Source organism: Rhopilema esculentum, chromosome 8, assembly GCF_057945365.1.
Source record: "Rhopilema esculentum isolate cy_ngs chromosome 8, ASM5794536v1, whole genome shotgun sequence".
Taxonomy (NCBI): domain Eukaryota; kingdom Metazoa; phylum Cnidaria; class Scyphozoa; order Rhizostomeae; family Rhizostomatidae; genus Rhopilema; species Rhopilema esculentum.
Window position 1 is genome coordinate 9406113 of NC_142822.1, and position 19161 is coordinate 9425273.

Consider the following 19161-nt stretch of genomic DNA (forward strand, 5'->3'; position numbering starts at 1 on the left):
AAACTGGATAATAAATGAACTTGATACAAATGCTCTTGAATTAAATTACATGAAAAGTTTCTACGTGAAGGTGCTCTAATGTAGACAGAAATGGCTGAGAAAATGTTTGTCAATTGGCTGCTTTTTATAATGTTGCAGCGTGCTTGGAGGGATATGGCTTATTCAAGCCTCGGCTTCTGCGAAATGAGGGCTTAGTCAAACTGAAACAATATTATTTTGTTCATATCGTTTGCTAACAACAACTGTTCATCCTTCCTTCGGTCTACTACCTACAACTTTTTAAACCCTCCTTTGAATGGTCGCTGAATGCAACTAGAAAGTGTTTTTATTTTGACTTTCTATCGTTTAGGTCGTGTTCATTGACTACGTCGTGCACCCGTTGTGGGAGACCTGGGCCGACCTTGTCTATCCGGATGCGCAGGAGCTGCTGGATAACCTAAACAGAAATAGGGATTGGTACAAACTTCAGTGCTCTCCTAGCACGACAACGTCACCGAAATCGTCTCCTAACATGGCCTCACTACGAAGGGTTAGTTTGCAACTGGAAAACAGTGTAGGTAAGTCGGTTTGAATCTATATCGTTTTATTAAGGCATCTAATCGCTCCACAATTTTTATGAATGCAGACGCTTTAAGGCTTTCAGACCAACAGAATAGAGAAGGTCTCCATGTTTTTGTAGCCTTAGGGCAGATCTACGCAAAACCATTTTTAACACGATCTGTTAACTACGTTAAGGCTTTTGCTTTTCTATGGCTTGCCTCTCCGTTTACGAATCAAAGCAGTTATATGCACGATAGATGTTTGTGTTGCTGTTGTTATTGTTGCTGTTGTTTTTGCTGTGGCTGTTGCTGTTGTTTTCGATTCGTTATTGTGACGGAATTCATTGTAGCTTGTTTCTACGCATCTGTTGTAAATAATACATGATTTTGCTATTCTTTATTTAGTTTTTACACAGTTTCAAATGCTTCAAAATATTTTGTTACTTCTAGACGACAGTGAGGAGAATGGGTTGCTGGAAGCGAAACACGGGGACGAAAGGAGAAAATCGGACTCTTTGTTGTTGAAAAAACCACCTGAGCAAACAATTGACAAAGTGCAGAAGCAACTGCAAGAACTAGCTTGTGGGAAGGAGCGCGAGAAAGAGAATAACTGTTCGAGTGCGGAGGAGCCCAGAACTATGAAGAACCAAAATGGAACTGTTGTAAAGAGTTGTGACAAAGGCAACGCGCTGCCAAAACATTCATCTCCTGTAAAACATACTGTAAATAGCTCAAATGATAAATTTAAAGAAAAAGTCATTACATGATTTGGTGGATGTTTCGAAAAATCATGAATTTCAGTGTCATTCGTTCGAAAGTTTGTCGAATGATTTTATCTCTGCTCGGGTACTTGGGATGCCTTGCCGGAGGAGTTCGAATCTCGATCACTTTAAGTCATGTGTTCATGCGCAATTGCCGTGCTTGGCGCTACAGAGAGCATCAAATGCCTTTCGATGTGTGTTTGCGGAAATAGCGCGTTAATGGACGATGAGACATGTACTTGTTGTAAGCTCGGTCATACTGTACCAGTTCTTGAATGTTGGGCATTCAATTCAATTGTCGTGTTGAATTATGCAAAGGTTTCAATTATTCTCGAGAAGCACTGATGTCATTGTTCTGCTTCGGAATTGAGGCCGATTTTCATGTTGGACTTGGCCGAAGGCTAAACAGTTTTGTCTGCGGCAACCCTATACCTCTAGCCAGCAATTTTTTCCATGTCAAACTTTTGACTTTGTACAGATTCAGATTTTACTGGACATAACATCTTCAGAAGTAGTTTTCCGTGCTAGCAGGTTTCCTTGCCTGCCACCTATTCGGTATTTTAACATTCAGCATATATATGACGTCATAGCCCAGATTCTATTACTTTTCTAATCGCCACAACGTGTAGTTGCATTTGCGTCTCGCATGCAGACGTCGTTCCATTCCATCGGCATATCAGTTGATTGTTTGTATCTTAGGGTCTATCTTTTCAAGGTAAATATCTTCTTGTGTTCGTACTTTCCCCGAATGCCGCAGAGAATTGTGTTTATCGGCAAATCAATTGTAAAGAACCTCAACTTGAATGTTCTTCAAAAGCGTCATTCTTGGTATTATTATCAAAGTCTTGATTCAGTTCTTGAATCTTCACGCGTTTAACGCAATTTTGTTATAATGTTGTTAGCCCTAGTGAATTTTCAACAGAATCGACAACCCAGTCCCCCCACCCCCCAGTGTTAACGTACCATTTTGAAATTTGTTAGGCCTAAAGTAAACTTTTCATTCCATTTTTCCCTATGATATCGGTTTATATGTATTAAACGCAATGTAGGAACTGACGCAGATAGTTCACAGTATATATACTCTATATTTAAGTCCCATCAATTGATCGTGCCCCCATATTGTCACTGAACGGCAGAATATTTTATATAGCGTTCTATGGCGTTTGATGCAACGGAAAGCTAACAATACCCATGCAAGTTTCCAATTGTTTTGCACGTATTTACACAGAAATGCGTTCCGTGTTGTTTGAAATTCAAGGCCCTTAAAATTACTCTGGAATCATATTGGAATGCTTCCCGCGTTCTTCTGCGTCTTTCGCGTGTGTGAGAAGAGGGTGATTGTAGGCAAAGAAGTATATTGTATATCAGATGTTACAGTTACCAGTAATGGTAAAACTTCGAGATGAGTTCGAATCAAATATGACTTGTAAAATAGTTTTATGTTAATAGCGATTTGAATCACTGTTGATTAATTGTTCGTTTGGTGAGCGGCACCGTAATGACCAAAGCACTTAGATTGTTTATAAGCAGTTAAGAAAGAGGAAACGATACGAGTGACTCAGTGTTTTGTTTTGGTCTTCGTCTTTTGGGCCCCGTTCACACGGGAACGCAATCGTTCCGTTCCGTTCTTATCCGTTCCGAACAGCGTAACGCTCAGGGGTTGTGTTCACACGGGAACGCTTCAAACGACATCGTTCCGTTCCAAAAAGTGGAACGATAAAATAATTGATACGAAAAGTGGAACGGTACGCAATCGTTCCGTTCCGTTCCCGTGTGAACGCGCAGAACTGGTCCAGAAAATGGATTGATAAGAGTTTTGCCTTTGGCGCATGCGTCTGTGTTGTTGTTGAGGGAAGGAAAAGGTGACAATAATAAACTCAGCGAAGAAAATGGAGGATTTCAAAAACACCATTGGGCTGAATCTCGTCAGTCCATTTAAAAGATTCAACACCATTCTGCAAACATTGAAATTCCTTCCTTTTAGGGTTGGCTTCCATTTTCCCACGAGCTCGCTTATATTGGGGCGCTTTTGTATTTTCCATTTATTCAAATTGTTTAAAAAATTCAGAGATAGCTCAGAGATAAATCGAAATGATGAAATCTATCTCCATTATGGACATGCGCATCAAAAATAATTTGCTTATTTTGGCGCGCAAATTGCAGAACGGGACGATTGCGTTCCCGTCTGAACATAAACAAAAATCGATACGCAATTGTTCCGTTACCGTGTGAACAGTATACTTTTCCGTTCCAGAAACTGGAACAAAAATGGAACGGAACGATTGCGTTCCCGTGTGAACAGGGCCTTGGTGTTCGTTATTTGGTCTGATGTACTGTAAAACCTCTCGTTTGCCCCGCCCCCTTGAGGCTAATCAGGGAGCTTTTTAGCTGGAGACTTACACGGGGGGGGGGGGGGGGCATTCGAGGATAAACGTTATGGATTGTCCTTAAGAATTGTCAGGAAGATATAGATTCTTTATATTTGTCTCTTTATCAAAGGAAGGCAGGCTGTAAGTTCATAAATCATTAGCTTCTTCTTGGTGGGATTTACTGTTTATCTAGAAATGACTAACTAGCGAATTTCGATCAAGTCAAAAACAAACTGATGCGCAAAGCCTTCTGTATAACTCAAATTTGTTATGTCAAGATGTTGTAGAAAGTTGGAGCACGATTTCATGTCCCAACACGATGCTCGTCACGTTGGAAGGAACAATAGAAACCATAGCCCATGGGAGCAAAGCATAATGAAAACAACCAATGTATGACCAAAGCCGAGTCCCAAGAGGCTATATCTGGTATTCTTACGTCACAGTCTTGGCGGTCGAAATCTGTTTGGGCCGTGAGGAGAATGAGAGAGTTGGTTTGAACGGTAAGCCTTCGAAAAATATTCGATTATGAAATTCGTTTCGTTTGGCGGGAAAGTTGCTGAAATGCAGGAAGATTATTTGAATCAGTGGGATTTACCATTCAATGAGTTTTCAACAGACAAGTCTCTAGGATGTTGCTGCAAAAGGATGCAGTCCTGGTGCTTCGTTGGTAAGGTTTTCTCTAGCACATGTTTGAAAACTTGCAGTAACCTCGATGTCTTGGCGCCAAAGCCAAGATTGCATCATTTTTTTTTGCTTTCTTTTAATTTGGTAAATGTACACTATAATAAAGCTAATTAAAACCAACTAACTCATGAGTTGCGAAACTCCATTTTACTTGGTGCAATGGCCATGAAATTACCTGCAATCGTTGCAAAAAGTAGCACTGAGTTACAAAAACAAAAATTGCATTGCACAGCAAAGAAATTACCTGTTTTCCGATGCAGTCGGCCAGCAATTTAGGACGTAGTTACAGAGTCACAGCATAGGACGACTCGAGACAAGTTCTTGGAAAAATTTGATCGTGTAACACTGGTTTTTGTTCTGTGTTCACAAAGTTTCCAGCTTAAGGTCTCATTATACTTATGGTTGTTTTTATCAAATACAATTATTTTTTTGTTAATTTTGAGCTTTTGTATAACCTAATAATTATATAATGAATTGAACTATTTCTGAAATTTCTTCAGGTGTTGGTGCCAATATTTTTTTCAAGAGTTGCCTTTTTATGTGTCTGTTAGTAATAATCTTCTAAATTATCATTTAGCAAAGCAAAAGAGTGGCCTTAAAAGCACCCTTGGAGAACCCCCCTTCTTGCAAAGAATGAACTCTCTCTCTCTTCAATAAATGAGCCTCCAGCGATGTATACTGACTGAATTTGACTTTGCAATAAAGAGACTTGTATGAATTTAAAAAATTTCCTATCATTCCTTGCTGTTTTAGTCTTTTTAAAATATAAACATGATGGGCAGGGTCAAAAGATTTACAGAGATCACTGCGTTATTTAGAAGTCAAAGAAGTGTTCAAAAAATTGCTTTAAGAGTAACTGTCAGTGTTTTTTACAGATCTACAATGCAATATTGATTCAGTGGGAAGAGGGATTCGAATTCAAATGTAGAAAATTGCATATTTCCCAACAATTTTGTCCGGAATTGTTGTTTGCCGTGCATCTAAGTTATTTACACAAAATTTGTAGCTTGTAAAGCAAGATTAACACCCGTGAGAAACTGAATAATCAGATTGAAACTAATGTAAACTAAGATTCTTGTAGCTTTAAAGACCACAGTTATGAAAGATTTTGTAAGACAGGTTGCTGTTGAAGACACACGGTGATGCCAAAAGAACTTGGAGCACCCAGCAGTTTGCATTGCATTTTATATCTTTCATCCCTTTTCCGAAAAAAGATTACTACTCGCGCCCCTTCCCCCTAGAAAAATGTTGATAATTTAGAGAAATATCACAAAAGAAGCGCAAAAGAAAATGCTTCCTTAATTCCCAACCCGTTTCATAGTAAACCAACATAGTTCCGTGGGGGAGAGGGGCGATGATTGATTTTGAACTTGGAAATTGACGTCAGTGTCCCAAGACTTTTGGCAGGTATTGTAGGTTGCTGGGAAAAAATGATTCAATCTTTCACTTTAGTTTTGATTACAGATTGATTTAATTTTGTAGTTAATAAATAACCCGAAGATCGCCAGCATTGGATACCTATTGTGTTCCGCAAGACTCAAATATGTCACTAAGCATGTAAAAACCATGATTTGGAAAACACTCCCGTCTTTTACAAGGAGCAATCATTATATGATGTTTCATCCACTTTTGGTGTAAATCCTATTGCTTTGTGGGCCAGCCCCTAGAAATCCTTTTGCCTCAGTGAAAATCTCCCAGGCTATTTACAAGAGTAGATTTCCCTCGCTTTCTAACAGTAAAACCCCCTGTATAATTCTGATATGCCCCCATGCTGAGGATATTGTAAATGTTACCTCTCCCAAATTGTAAATGATGCGTACAAAATGTTCGTTTCGCGCCTGGGGCGTATGCACGTGCTTTTAAGTTGATTGATTTCAAGAATTTATTACTCTTCAAAGCGCAGACCTCGGAGACATAGTTCAAGGTAAGACATTATGGTCAGAAAGAGAGACAGAAAGAAGCTGGATGCAACTCAATTACCTAACTATTTGAGGGAAATGAGGGCAATGTAAGTTGCTTTGTGTTTCTTCTTTATTTTTATGTGTGTTTATGAAACAGGGAATTACATCTTGACCCCATGTGTTTTTTGCTTTCCAGTCGGATTTGGTTTATATGTTAGCGTTTCTTTCTTGTCAAAGAACCAACTGAGAAATTTTTATTAATGCAAAGCTGAAGTTGACTATCAAGACTCAAAAGTCATAATTCTCGTTTTGGATCGTGTTGAACACTCTAACAGGAATATGTTGTGTCTCAACAACACAGTTTGGCATGAAATAAAACTTGATATTAGTATTTTGAATTGTAATCCCACCTGATGTAGTGTTTTTTATCGTTGAAACAACCGAGAATAGCAAAGAGAGTTGGGCCCGATAAACATCCTTGGTGAACCTCACACAGGACTTGACATTTTAGCAAAATTGAAACAATAAAGAAAAATTGGTCGAAAAACGTGTTTAGTGTTTAGAAATCAAAAATATTCAATTAGAGAAAACCGGCAGACTTTTCCTCAGAGTATCTCTATGGATGGCCTCAGAGTTAAATGTCTTGAATCCTTGATATATACACAACCCTGCCATCAAGTGATTTAGTACTTCGTACGCAATTCCCGATGGGTTGAAACATAAGGCGACCTGAAATTTGTGCAGACAAATTGACTTATACTTGGTTTGCAGATCACAGTTTCCTTCTATATCTACACTCCAAAATATATTTCTAGAACTATAGTTCTAGAAACAAAACTTTCAGTTTTTGTTTATCCGCCAGTTTACAACAGATTTAGCTGGTTTTGTGCATTTAGAGGCTTTTCTTGGTTTTTGTTCAGTTTTTGTGATACGAGGTCAAAAGTATCATAATTAATCTAATAACGCTACCACTAACGCACCCTTCTTTCAGGGCGAGCTGCTCATGAATCAGTATAATAAAATTTAGGTCCTAATCGAAAATCCTCTAAATTAGCATGAATATAAAATGTTGTTCAACCTGCAAACTACAAAATAAATTCTGACAGGGAGATACTGGAGCACTCCGAAGAGCATTTACACAAAGGGGCTGGTTACTATGTAATACTGCTTTGTACTTTGCCTCGCAATACACGTTATGCCTCGCAGCGACCGCACCGCCACGCCTTACTTGTGTTGCTCAGCAACAGCATTTTAGTTTAATGGTTGCTATCAACAAAGTTACATAGGAGGTTTATTTCGAATCTCATTTTGCTTGTTTTCTACGTTCACCTTTTCTAATTAACTAAGTAGCACATCTATTTTCTCCGCATTATATCTTTTAATCCTATTAACGTTGCAGATTTTAAATAGACCTTACCGTATCATTTATTTGCCCCTTGAGTCATACCATTATGTTGCACAATTATGTATTAACACAATTAGTTCAGTTCGTTTAATGAGAGCGCTTGGGAAAGGTTCTCTGATTAGTCTAAAATTTAGATTTACTTGTAAAAGTATTTTGTGGATACATATCTTGTTGTTCCGAGAAATTTATCGTTGTTCTTTGGTTTGATTCTGGAAAAAAGTCCTCAGACCGCGAAACGTATTACAATTATTTGTTTTTCTCCTTCAAAATTTTACCCTTTTTCAATGCAGCGAAAACAAATGCGACTTGTATTCTGATGCCACTTCTTCACTTCATCATTTCAAGAAATTTTCGGCCTGTAGTATCAGCTGGCTGGTTTCAACCTGGCTGGTTTTCGTAATTTTAATTTATGCATAGGACATATGATTTCTTCAATTTATGCATAAAGCCAGCAAATTTAACAGTATGATCTCTTCAAATCTAGCGAATAACAGAGCTAAAGTGTGGGAACTAAAATGGTTTTCATCATCATTTTTTTTTGCCTGTTACAGTGGTTTATAATGTTGCTCAGCCTCAATTCGCACATTTGTGTCTCATCTTTCAGCAGTGTTCGTAACAGAGAATCGCCGAACTGACAGATCTCGTTTTTCAAAAGCATCGTTTTTATTCAGCGGAAGGCATTGTTTTTGCAATATTACCCTGAAACCATGTCAGATTTGAAAAAACCAGAATACTTTAAGAATATAATCAGGTTCAAAACAAAAGTTTCCTAAGAATATAAAGGTTGGATTCAAAGATATCTGACACGGATGGGACTACCCCGGCTACCAGAGCCTCAAGAAACCGCAGAAAGTTTTGTAGATCGATAAGGGGGCAATTCGAACTGTTTTTCAGAGATTAAATGCTGAATTCTCTGGCACCACCTAGGGTTGGTCTAATGGGAACCAGGCGCTTTAAATCTTACAAATATTAGATAAGTAAACAGTAACTGTACTCTGCACCAACGCAGTAAACATGTTATGACGCCATGACACAAGTGGGGCAAAGACTGCAATGAATACAGTAGCCGTCTATACCATCGAGACAACCGCGTAGCTCTAGATATCGGCTAGGGTAGGCAAACTTGAGCAAGAACCATACCTGAGGGGGGGGGGGCAAACTTTAAAGCAAGTTGTTTTTTACTCGGGAGAATATCATCAACAGAGGAATGTTTTCACTTTAATAAAAGTGGTTCTCTCAGAAATAACATTGCCACATCCCTCATCAAATAAGTCCAGTGGCTGGAGGGGCTAGCATTACCACCTAGAAGGAGACTTTACCGGAACCACTTTTTCTAGGGTAGTTTCTGGTGTAGATTTCGAATGTGAATGTTGATCAGGCCGTTTGGGGGGCTTTTCCAAGATAAAGGTGGTTTAAATCTTTTTAGGGTGGATAACGATATACTTTGTTTTTAGAGCGCAAACAGTGCTAAAAACAAGCGTATACCAATGAAACCTACAAAACCAAATTATTTTTCATCAGTTGTGCCAATTCCGATTATTGGAGAGAGAGCTTACACAAAAATCTATTGTTTAGTGTGCTGTTATCAAATCAGTTATTACGTGCACAAATTATGCGAAATCTTTAGTGCAAAAAGCCTTTCTGTAGTCGTCTATTTGGTACACCATTTTTCCGGGTAAAATCGTAATTCCACCATACTATTCAGCAAGACTTTCAGTGGTAAAGAAATAATATGGTTTCATGGCCCTGCACTGAATGATATTTCTGCTTTGGAAGAACGTTTATGACCTGGTAGAATATTACCATGTGTCATGTGTTGTTTAATGGCCCATTTTAACAAAAAATGATATCGGATAAAAAGCGCAAACATTTTGCAGCATTTTAATGTTTTGGTTTATTTTGGAAGGGTTTCTCAAAAAGTTGCTACCATTAAGTTAAATAGTCGTTATCGCCAGCCTAAATTTGTTTTTGTCTGAAAGCGCAATCGACCTTCGAACTGTCCGAGTACTTTCGTGAAGGGAGTGTAGATATTAACATCGAGGGGCAAATCACTCTAAAAAAATTTCGTACACCTTTCGTGAAAATCCTACTGTTTTATCTGAAAATCCCCAGAAATTCCTTTTGTTTTAGGCAAAATCTCGTACGCTACTTGCGAGAGTGAATCATCCCTCGATTAACATAACGAGAGTAGTCAAAGTGGTCATCAATTATCCAGAAGATACTATAGTATTTTCTTGTATTTCAGGGCACTTCTTGCCCCCTCTGCCCCTCTTCGAAAGGGGCAAGAGGGGCAGCTGCCACTCCAGCCCCTTGTATGGGCGCCCCTGTTTGCCCAACCCGAGCAATTGGAACTTGCTATAGAACAAAGGACTTCCATTTTGGTGAACCCGGAGATGGTCTATTCATTCCATTCCCAAACAATTTTGCAGGGCAGAAATTCAAAACATCTTCGCTAATTCAAAAACATTCGCATCCTTTGCTACATGGTTTGAGACACGTTTTGCGGCGAGTACTGGGTCACTTTCAAAATATGATTTGGGATTCAGATTGTGGACTATGTCCCGTAAGAGTCAACTGCTCAAGCCTTTTCAGGGCGCTTATTATCATTGAAAACTAGCCAATTGGACACGCAACAAAAGTCTACCACGTTGTCCTACCAATGGGAGATTTAAATGGCAAGCGAAAAGCGTCGCCTTTCAGCCTTACCTTAATCACGTTTTTCAAACTCGTATTTCTTTGACCCTTTTACTATTGTCATTCTACAAAACATATTATCAAATAATTTAAAGGTAATTTCGTCAAATTACATACAAAGGGGCCGTACAAACGGCTATCGCGGGCGGTATAAATGCAAGTTTTGTTGGTCTTCACTCTTCTCTCGGGTCTTGTTCTGGTAGGTTCTGAACAAAGATGAAGCTTCTTTTTGCTTGTTCATTCCTGGTGATTCTTCTGATGGTAGATGCTGAAGGTGAGTGAGAACGTCAAATTATTGAATAACGTCTAAATATTTTTTTAGTTTTTATTATACAAAATATATACCCTTGCATTTCTTAAACTTTTACCAACATGAAATTGTAATTCTTACATTAAACATATTTCTGGAGATGCCCAGAGGTGTTGCTAGAAACTTTCTTGGGTGAATTTCCTGATGCCAGGTTGATTACCTAAGTTATGCGGACCATCAGGCTTGCCGGAAAAGCAGCCAAAAATAACATACACTCCCCGTATCATCGCCCCTGTAGATACCTCTACTACTGCATTGCATGCCTGATAATAAAAATGTCGAGAAAAAAACAGTGGTTTTAACTACAAATGCATTTGTGCAATAAATGATGGACATTTAGAGGGGCACATCACTCCTGCAAAAGGCGTTCGATATTTCTACCAAGCAAACTTCTACGGACTTTCGATAAATAAAGGTTTTCCACTGAAGGTGTACGATATTTTCACAGAGTGATTCTCTCAGGGGTGCAGTGCTAGGGGGGCCAAAATATAACCAATTTCTGCTTTTGCTATTGTTTTAGCAATACCTTGTGCAAAAGCCCCCTTGGTAATTTGATAGCAATAGACCACTGGATTCGCCCCTCAGGAACTTCATGGTTATTTCATGTTATAGTTGATCAATCTTCAACGTGCCTCTCTCTCTTATATTCATGCAGCTGATGTGGCGGCAGAACACATTGGCACTTGGGCAAAAGATGCGGAACTGTCTGACTCTACCCTAAGCAACTACGATGACGACGAGTTTGATGAAGAGCTCGAAGAGGAAACTGAAGGTAAGCACTTGGAGAATGACACAGAGTTGAAACCAGCATTGTTTCAAATGGGAGAGGGAACTGGCCTAGTTCGACCGTGAAAACCGACATTTTGTGGCACTGATTGCAGGATAGTTTGAAACATCAGAGGTGGATATGATAGAATAGTTTTGTTCCACGTTTTTTTTGTTATAAGAAACTAAGGTCCGGTGCTGGTAGGCAGTTTCTAAAATTTTCTGGCCATTTTGCTATCAAAAGATTCTTACATGTTTCTTGAATTTCTTAGGTAACGAATTTTTTAAAAGTGCTTCCAAGGTAAAGTAAATAGTTCACTCACATTCAGAGATAAACTAACAAAGTGATCAAGGAATTTGGTTTTCCTAGAATGACTATCTCTGTTGAGATCTGTAAACAGTTAAGCTCATTGAACTTAATCAATGTCGAGTTGAAGTCAAAATAAATTCTTAAATGGAAACGTTATGAGTGTCCAATTTACTGATAATGAATGCAAACTGCATGTCAATTGTAGTGTTGCAATATAAAATGATGTTCAATGTCAAGACTGTTTAGAGTGTCAACTCAACGAAAATTTAAACTGAAAATCATATATAAATGTTTCTTAGCTTGTTTCAATTTGGATGTTTCAATTTAGGTCTTTCGTAACTTTAGAGAAAATTGAGCCTACCGGCAACCTGTTTCTTTTAAAAAAATTGCGCGTATAGAATATTTTTAAACATCAATATCAAATGAATTAAGAGACACCGGAAGAGCTTTAGTACATGTGGGGGGGGGGGTGGGGAAAGAAAAAGGGAAACTAAGAAAATAACTAAATATTGCAAGGGAAATGGGCAAACACCTGCACCTTTTTTTTGAAAACGTTTTTCTTCTTCATTCAGGCGATCCTAGACCTGGCAAAAATTGTGCCGGATGCAAGCGATGTTACCGATGCAAATTCCAGAGAGGGCCGCGCACGTGCCATAAAATTCAACGCAGGGTGTGCCCAAAATGCCCAAGAAACCGTTGCTATGACAACATGAAGCCCCCAGAGAGCAGCAGAAGGTAATCTTTATAGCCTAGTGTACTAAGCTAACTAGTCCATGCTCGGATCTATTGAATGAACTCGGATATCACATTTGTATTGCAAACGCAGCCGCAGTTTTAAAGTTTGACGGGTGCCCGCAAAACAGGGTTGAACCTTGGTTGAACTTCCATCAATCGTTTCCTCTTTTCATTTGCGTACTTATACGCAAACAATCATAGGCGTAGACTTGCATCTTTTTCAGGGGGGGGGGGGGGGCTAAAAAATTAATGACAATTCCTAATGGCAGCTGCTGATGTCACAGGATAGAAAGTGGATTAGCTAAGGGCTTAAAGGTGATTTTTCCGTGCATTTTTCATTATCGAGGAAGAAGAAACACACAAATGAAATGATTGAAAGTTTATTTTTAAATCTTAATCAGTTTCTTTAGGTTGAGATCATCAGTTCTATTTAGGCACCCAAAATGTACTCTTTTCTCACGGCATTTTTTTATATGAAGGTGTCAACAAGTTCATCAATTGACAAATCTTAAAACAAATTTGTCCATAGCTAATATCACGTCACCAAAGATCGCACGTTGCTTTCCTCTGATGCTTCCAGCCTCTCTGAAGGATTGGCCTCGAGTTGGATCTGACCTTATGTTCACAATAATTTCATACTTTATTTTGCTGTAAACGCAATTATCTAATGAAACAAATCTTATGCGTGAAACCAATAATATAACAAACTAATCTAAAAATTCGTAAAGCACTTACTTATTTTCCAGGGGGGGGGGGAGGCTGCAGCCCCCCTCGGTTTTCGTCAGGAGGGGCTGAAGCCCCATAGCCCCTCCTAAGTTTACGCCTATGCATACAATACCAAGCAACCCGGCTTCAAACCACTCTCTCTTGTTACATCGAATGGGGGTTGGTGGACTACAAATTTTTCTGATTCAAAAATGTTTGCCTGAAATTCTTTAGTTGCTGTCACAAACCTCTGCAATGAATTTTATCAATTTAACTCTGTATATAATTCGCTACTTTCATTTTAATTTGATAATAACGGAATTTTCCTAATAGTTTTGTCAAATCTCTATATCGGAACGGGCAAAGGATATAGTTACTATCCGAGGCGGCACCATGGTTGCCGCCGAATGAGCAGGAAATTGTCGAATTTTGATGCTTCTAGTTCTCTGGAAAATGCACTCTTTCAAGCACATTTCACTAAAGCAATCCTACTAATCCTATTGAAAATAATTTTTTTGCAAACAAATTGAACAGCAGATAAAAACAACTGGTACAGTTTCGCCGTGGTCTTGAGAAGAACCATGTTGTCAGTTACTTCTGAAGCTAGGTAACAAGCAGCACTGGTTGTCAATTTAGATCCCTCTTTCCATCTTAGCATCTGGAGCTCATAGTGAATTGCAGTTGACGCTTCTACCGAGAAACTTTAGGGGAAATGGACACAAGACACAATTTTAGCTAAAGAGGGCCTGGATTTTTCTTTTTAGTGTCAACAAGAAATCTTCAAATATTCAAATCATTAGTTTGTTTACCTTCATTCATATCAAGGAATATCATATTCAACCGAGGGAGCAACTACCTTTGCTTGATCCTTTATTGATTTTATGACATGAAGGTCTTTAAAATACCTAAAGCGTTTCTTCCACCGAACGGATTTTACCTGAAATTTCCTATTGAGATACTATTGGGGGAGGGGGTGTGACGCCCCCGGCTATAAAAGTGACCGAATATCATGTATCCTCTTCTTTACAGTGTTTCTTATTGAATTAAAAACTGCTACTGTAAATGAAATGACGTTGTTTTTATCAAATTTTTAATTAAAGTTCTTTAGAAGTTAATGCATAGAAATAATGGCCTAAGTTTATCAGTTAGAATGAAAAGAAAAATGGCTTTGAAGAAAGGAAACATTTTGAATCATACTTAAGCTTAAGTATTTTTAAATTCTGCATCACAAAAAGATTGTTTACAAATGAATTATTGTCTTTAGGCGAAGCAGTCGTCGGCGATGGGGGTGGTAAGATAGAAGAAAGCACGATGCTGGATGGACTGTTCAGATAATGAACGATGTGGCGCTGTTTCGATGCTTCATATTCTAATACTAATGCTGGATTGCTTTTTTTAAAATAATATTTTCACATACTTTTCTGTTTTTCTTTGACTTCTATATGATATTGGAACAAGATGCAATGCATTTCCTCTTAGCTCCGAAATGTCATTTCGTCACTAAGGAAAAAGCATAATCATCTAGAATAACAGGGAGGTGAAACAATATTTGAAAGAAGATTTCTTTTGGCATGGCAAATGATAAATTTCACATCTACTTGTTACACCGCACTTGTTACATCTACTTGGCCCTTTGTAAAGTGGCACTTTTTATTCATAGCTTGATGTTCTTAAACCAGCCATGAGACAGGCTAGGGCCTTCACGACAGAATCGATTTTTATTTCGTCTAAATTCGATAGGAAAGTTTTGGGGAGGTAACATTTCGGTAAACTTTTCTTTTCGATGCGATTCCATGCTCCTGAAACTACCTTTATGGAACCTCAAGTTAATCCTTAGTTTTTCCTATCGATAGAATGAGAATTCTCCGCAAGTAAAAGGGCTTTACTGCCAATAATGGGCGTGGCCTAAAATATCAATTTTGTCCTGTCACATCTTAGTGGCTGGCGCAGGCAAGCAAAAACCATTAAGTTCCCACTCTTTTGCAAACTTTGCTGGCTTTATGCAGATTGTTCCTATGCAAAACCCAAAAACTAAAAGAAAGTTGATGCTACCGGGCAAAAATTGTTTTGAAAAGATAAAGTGAAGTGGCATCAGAAAACAGTCCGCATTTGTTTTCGCTGCATTAAAATAGGGTAAAGCATTGAAGAAAAAAATATTAAAAAAGATAATAATAAAGCCTCCATTCTGTGTAAACGCTCTTCTGTACAATGTTCTTTTAAGAATTTCCATCCAATAACTTAAACGTGCACTTCAAAATGCTTTTAATCTTACAGATTAAGTTGTAACGGCTCCACATAAGCATCGGATATTTCCCCATCAAAGGCTATTAAATTGGCTCTGATTCTAAAATGTATGAGCCAGGCAAAATCAACATCAATCTATTAGCAAAACTCATGTAAATAGATTAATGAAAATTCTTAAGAGCTTGAATTAAAATGTGAAGAATTGAAATAATAAGACATATAGAAAGATAAAATAGAAAGATAAAAGAACCTAATCACCTAAGATATGATAAACCCCTTAAGATAATCTGGGAGTCTCATTCCTTGTTCAAATGTTTATGTTTTGTAGAGTTGAATTGATGTACACTTATAAGTAGCATGTTGAACTTATTTGGATATGAAAGTTTCTATGAATTGCGTCGTTGAAGTTCTCAAAAATTGCGGATGGAAATAAGGTTATCAAACAGCATTGAAGGCTAATAGAGAAACTATGAAGAGAACTGGAATACCTAATAAGGAACTTAAAATAATTGCAAATCGGATAGGAAACGGAAGGCTATTGTAAAAAGCAGCAACGGAAAGACTGAAGATATTGAAACTAAAAGAGACATCACACAAGGCTGTATACTTTCCCCAATGCTGTTCAACTTGTATATGTGATCTAGAAAAGGGTTAATTATCGATGGAGAAAACACCAATGTTAAATTTGCAGATGTCATAGCTTTTGCAAAAAATATGAAAGACCTACAAGAAATTTTAAAATGTATTCAATCAAAAAATGTTTAGAATATTAAATGCACCTCAATGCGAAGAAAACAGAGTATATTGTTGATAGATACATATTATCTGGTTGAGTGTGTAATAAAGCTAGACGACAAAATTAGAACCAGTGAAAGAATACAAATCTCTTGGAAGCTGGATTCAAAGAACAGAAAATGCGAAGAAGAAGAGGAAGAATTGGGAAGACGAAAAGTGAATCCTGTAAGAGTTTCAAGAAGTAGTGTAAACCTCAACTTAAAATCAATGCTGCATAAAATCAAACTTCCATCTTTACAGCAGTAGGTTGTGGGAGCAGAGCTTGGACTTTAAGCAAAACGATTGTTAACACAATTCATGGTTTTTGAAATTTTGTGTTAAAGAAGAATCCGGAAAATGAGTCGGAGCTAGCAATAAGCAGTGAAAAAATGTTTGAAAGAGTTAGTCACCTGAAAGTTTTGACTGACGAAATGATAAAATAAAAAACGAGATTTGCTTGCCATGTTGTGAGAAGAATATATATACGTAGATGGGTGTGACAGAGGAAAACAGAGAAAAACTTGTGGGCCCAGACGGACAAACTTGGGATTAGAGGCAGTGGCGTTTCCACGGGGGGCATGCCCCCCCCCCCAGAAATTTTTGTGGTCCCTTGTTTGGCCCCCCAGTTCTTACAAAAGTTTCTATTAAGTATTTGATGTTTTCTTCCATAGCTGTTCAATCGTCTTTTGACTTTGTTAGGGTTGCTCTCTTCTATTGTGCTCAATGCAATCTTTTTTGCATTTTTTTAGCAAGCTAAAGGCCCAGATAAGCGTTTTGGTTTATAACCGAGGTGAACATTAATGAAATTTTGGCTCCTTTCTGTAGTTACAAAGAAAAATTCATTCTTGAAAATCATTTAAATTCTATATTTGTTATATATTATTACGAAGATACACCTTCTTGGGGTGGGATGCGCAGGGTAAGCCCAAACCAAGACTCTCCGCATCCCATTGAAAACCCTTTCGCTCTGGAACCCAGCGCAAGGAAATACCAATACAATCCCAGTATACCTTGGCAATCTGACATTGCCAATAGAGATTCTGTGTTTTGAAATTCTGTGTAACAGAATGATTTGCTTGATCTCATGGAGGTTGGATATAAGGCATGGCTACTATGGAAAAAATTTACCAATCAACTTTACAAAGCTATTTTGCCTTTTATTCTTAAGAGTGTAGTTCTTCTGCTGATATTCCAATACTCATGTATTATTGTTAAACAGATAAAACTAAGCAGAGTAACGGACAAAAGGTCTGCAACTATTGGGGGCCCCAGCAACATTGCTTCTTTGTTATTTTTCTAGAGGACGTAGCTGCTTCGTTACGCCACTAATAAAACTCTTGGGCATAATGATAAAATAAGGCGAATATATTTTTAGCATCTTCGATGGGCTCAAACCTGTTGTAGATATTCAAATTTAGTTTCTGGTCATCCCTAGAATGTTATAGTCCCAAAATTGTTCATGCCACCAGCCATGGCGGTGAACTTTAGAAAGCCCTTGATCGATCTTAACACTGAAGTTTTATCAGCCCTGAAAGAGTTATACCAAGGACATACTTGTCTAAGAGGGGAGGGGGGGCCAAAAATTGGTGCCCTGTACATTCTACTAACTCGCAAAGTAATAACTAGCGCTGGCCCCTATAAATAATGCTGGTCCCTGGCTTGCCCCTCAGATTTTTAGGGCTATATTTGCCACTGGTTCGGGGTAGTAACATTGAATGAGAACGAAAATCTAATCAGTATATAACAACCCCTCCCTATACACCAATTCGACCTACAATGCCTGCCAAAAGTCTTGGAACACTGACATCAATTTCCAAGGTCAAAACCAATCATCCCCCTCTCCCCCACGGAACAATGTTGGTTTACTATCAAACGGATTAGGATTTTAGGAAGCACTTTCTTTTGCGCTTCTTTTATGATATTTCTCTAAATCATCAACATTGTTTGAGGGGGAAGGGGGCGGAAGTAGCAAATTTTTTTCATGAAAGGAATGAAAGATATCAAATGCAGCGTAAATTGGTGGGTGTTCCAAGTACTTTTGGCAGGCATTGTACGGCCTCATTTTGAAAAATTCTTCAAATTCTTTTGTACAAAATTTTTGACCTCAGATTCGGAATGACAGCAATGATTTTAGCCTACTTGTAAGTTTTTATTATGATATTGCTCACGATATTGATTTTATGACGACATAAAGATAAAAACTTTATAAGGGATTTGACCGTGATTGGCGACTAGGGGGGTAAAGTTTCCCCCGGAACGATTTTTGCGGTCAAATCCCTTACAAGTTTTCAAACTTCATTTCTCGGTTAAATCTAAAATACAAGCTCAACCAATATGAAAAATGGTATCCCGCCTAAAATTATGACGATAAAACCAAATCTGAGCTTAAAAAAGTCGTATATTTAAGTTTGGAGAAATTTCCAAAACGAGGTCGTAAGTCGAATTGGTGTATACTGCTAACCTGAATTGCTAACCTGAGAGGATAATGTTAAGGCGTGCAGTGGGTGTAACAGTACTGGGCGAGCTAAAAGGGGGATTGAAAAAGGTATAGGTAACCTGTCGTGGTAGTCAGCGTTTTATAGAAGACATTTCCTAACAAGGAAAAGTAAACCACATTTTTCATAATAACAACTGGCCAGCTTTGTACTTGCAACACGATCTAATCATTCTCATCAGCTTTAGGCAAAGAAATAAAGGGTTAAATACTGAAAAACTAAACACTAAAAAGGGGTTGGACACTTTAGAACTTTCTATGACAAGAATAAAACTATATTACATATATGATAAAGCTTTAGACTGCAGCTATCACATCAGGTTATTACAACTATAAATAACCATGTTCCAATTTTTATGTAATTATTTTTTGCCTTGAACGTCTGCCTCTCATAACATAACATAAAACTTAATGACTTCACCGCAGACTGAATCTAATACACAAATCGTTTGAAGCCGTAAGTGTAGAATT

The 19161-nt window shown here is 38.0% G+C and overlaps 2 protein-coding genes across 9 annotated transcripts in view; both read left to right on the top strand.

Moving 5' to 3' along the window:
- Positions 1-2857, top strand: part of LOC135694795 (3',5'-cyclic-AMP phosphodiesterase 4C) — a 93072-nt gene extending 90215 nt beyond the window's left edge. For all 8 annotated transcript variants that reach the window (XM_065213665.2, XM_065213667.2, XM_065213669.2 and 5 more), the window contains 2 exons: positions 350-557; positions 990-2857. In XM_065213665.2, coding sequence (XP_065069737.1) covers positions 350-557; positions 990-1306 — 525 coding nt within the window. In that variant the 3' untranslated portion in view covers positions 1307-2857. The remainder of the gene's footprint in view (positions 1-349; positions 558-989) is intronic.
- Positions 2858-3000: 143 nt separating this feature from the next.
- LOC135694796 (uncharacterized) lies at positions 3001-14836 on the top strand. The gene is made up of 5 exons (XM_065213675.2): positions 3001-6361; positions 10557-10627; positions 11319-11435; positions 12311-12473; positions 14443-14836. Exons 2-5 carry the CDS (start codon positions 10570-10572, stop codon positions 14471-14473), a joined length of 369 nt encoding a protein of 122 aa, XP_065069747.2. The 5' UTR covers positions 3001-6361; positions 10557-10569; the 3' UTR covers positions 14474-14836.
- The last annotated feature ends 4325 nt before the right edge of the window (positions 14837-19161 follow it).

Bases quoted from the DNA above. Each gene is read 5' to 3' on its own strand.
- LOC135694796 (XM_065213675.2), top strand. From the start codon at position 10,570: ATGAAGCTTCTTTTTGCTTGTTCATTCCTGGTGATTCTTCTGATGGTA. The intron at 10,628-11,318 runs GTGAGTGAGAAC...ATATTCATGCAG, and splicing joins TCTGATGGTAGATGCTGAAG to CTGATGTGGCGGCAGAACAC. The intron at 12,474-14,442 runs GTAATCTTTATA...TATTGTCTTTAG, and splicing joins CCCCCAGAGAGCAGCAGAAG to GCGAAGCAGTCGTCGGCGAT.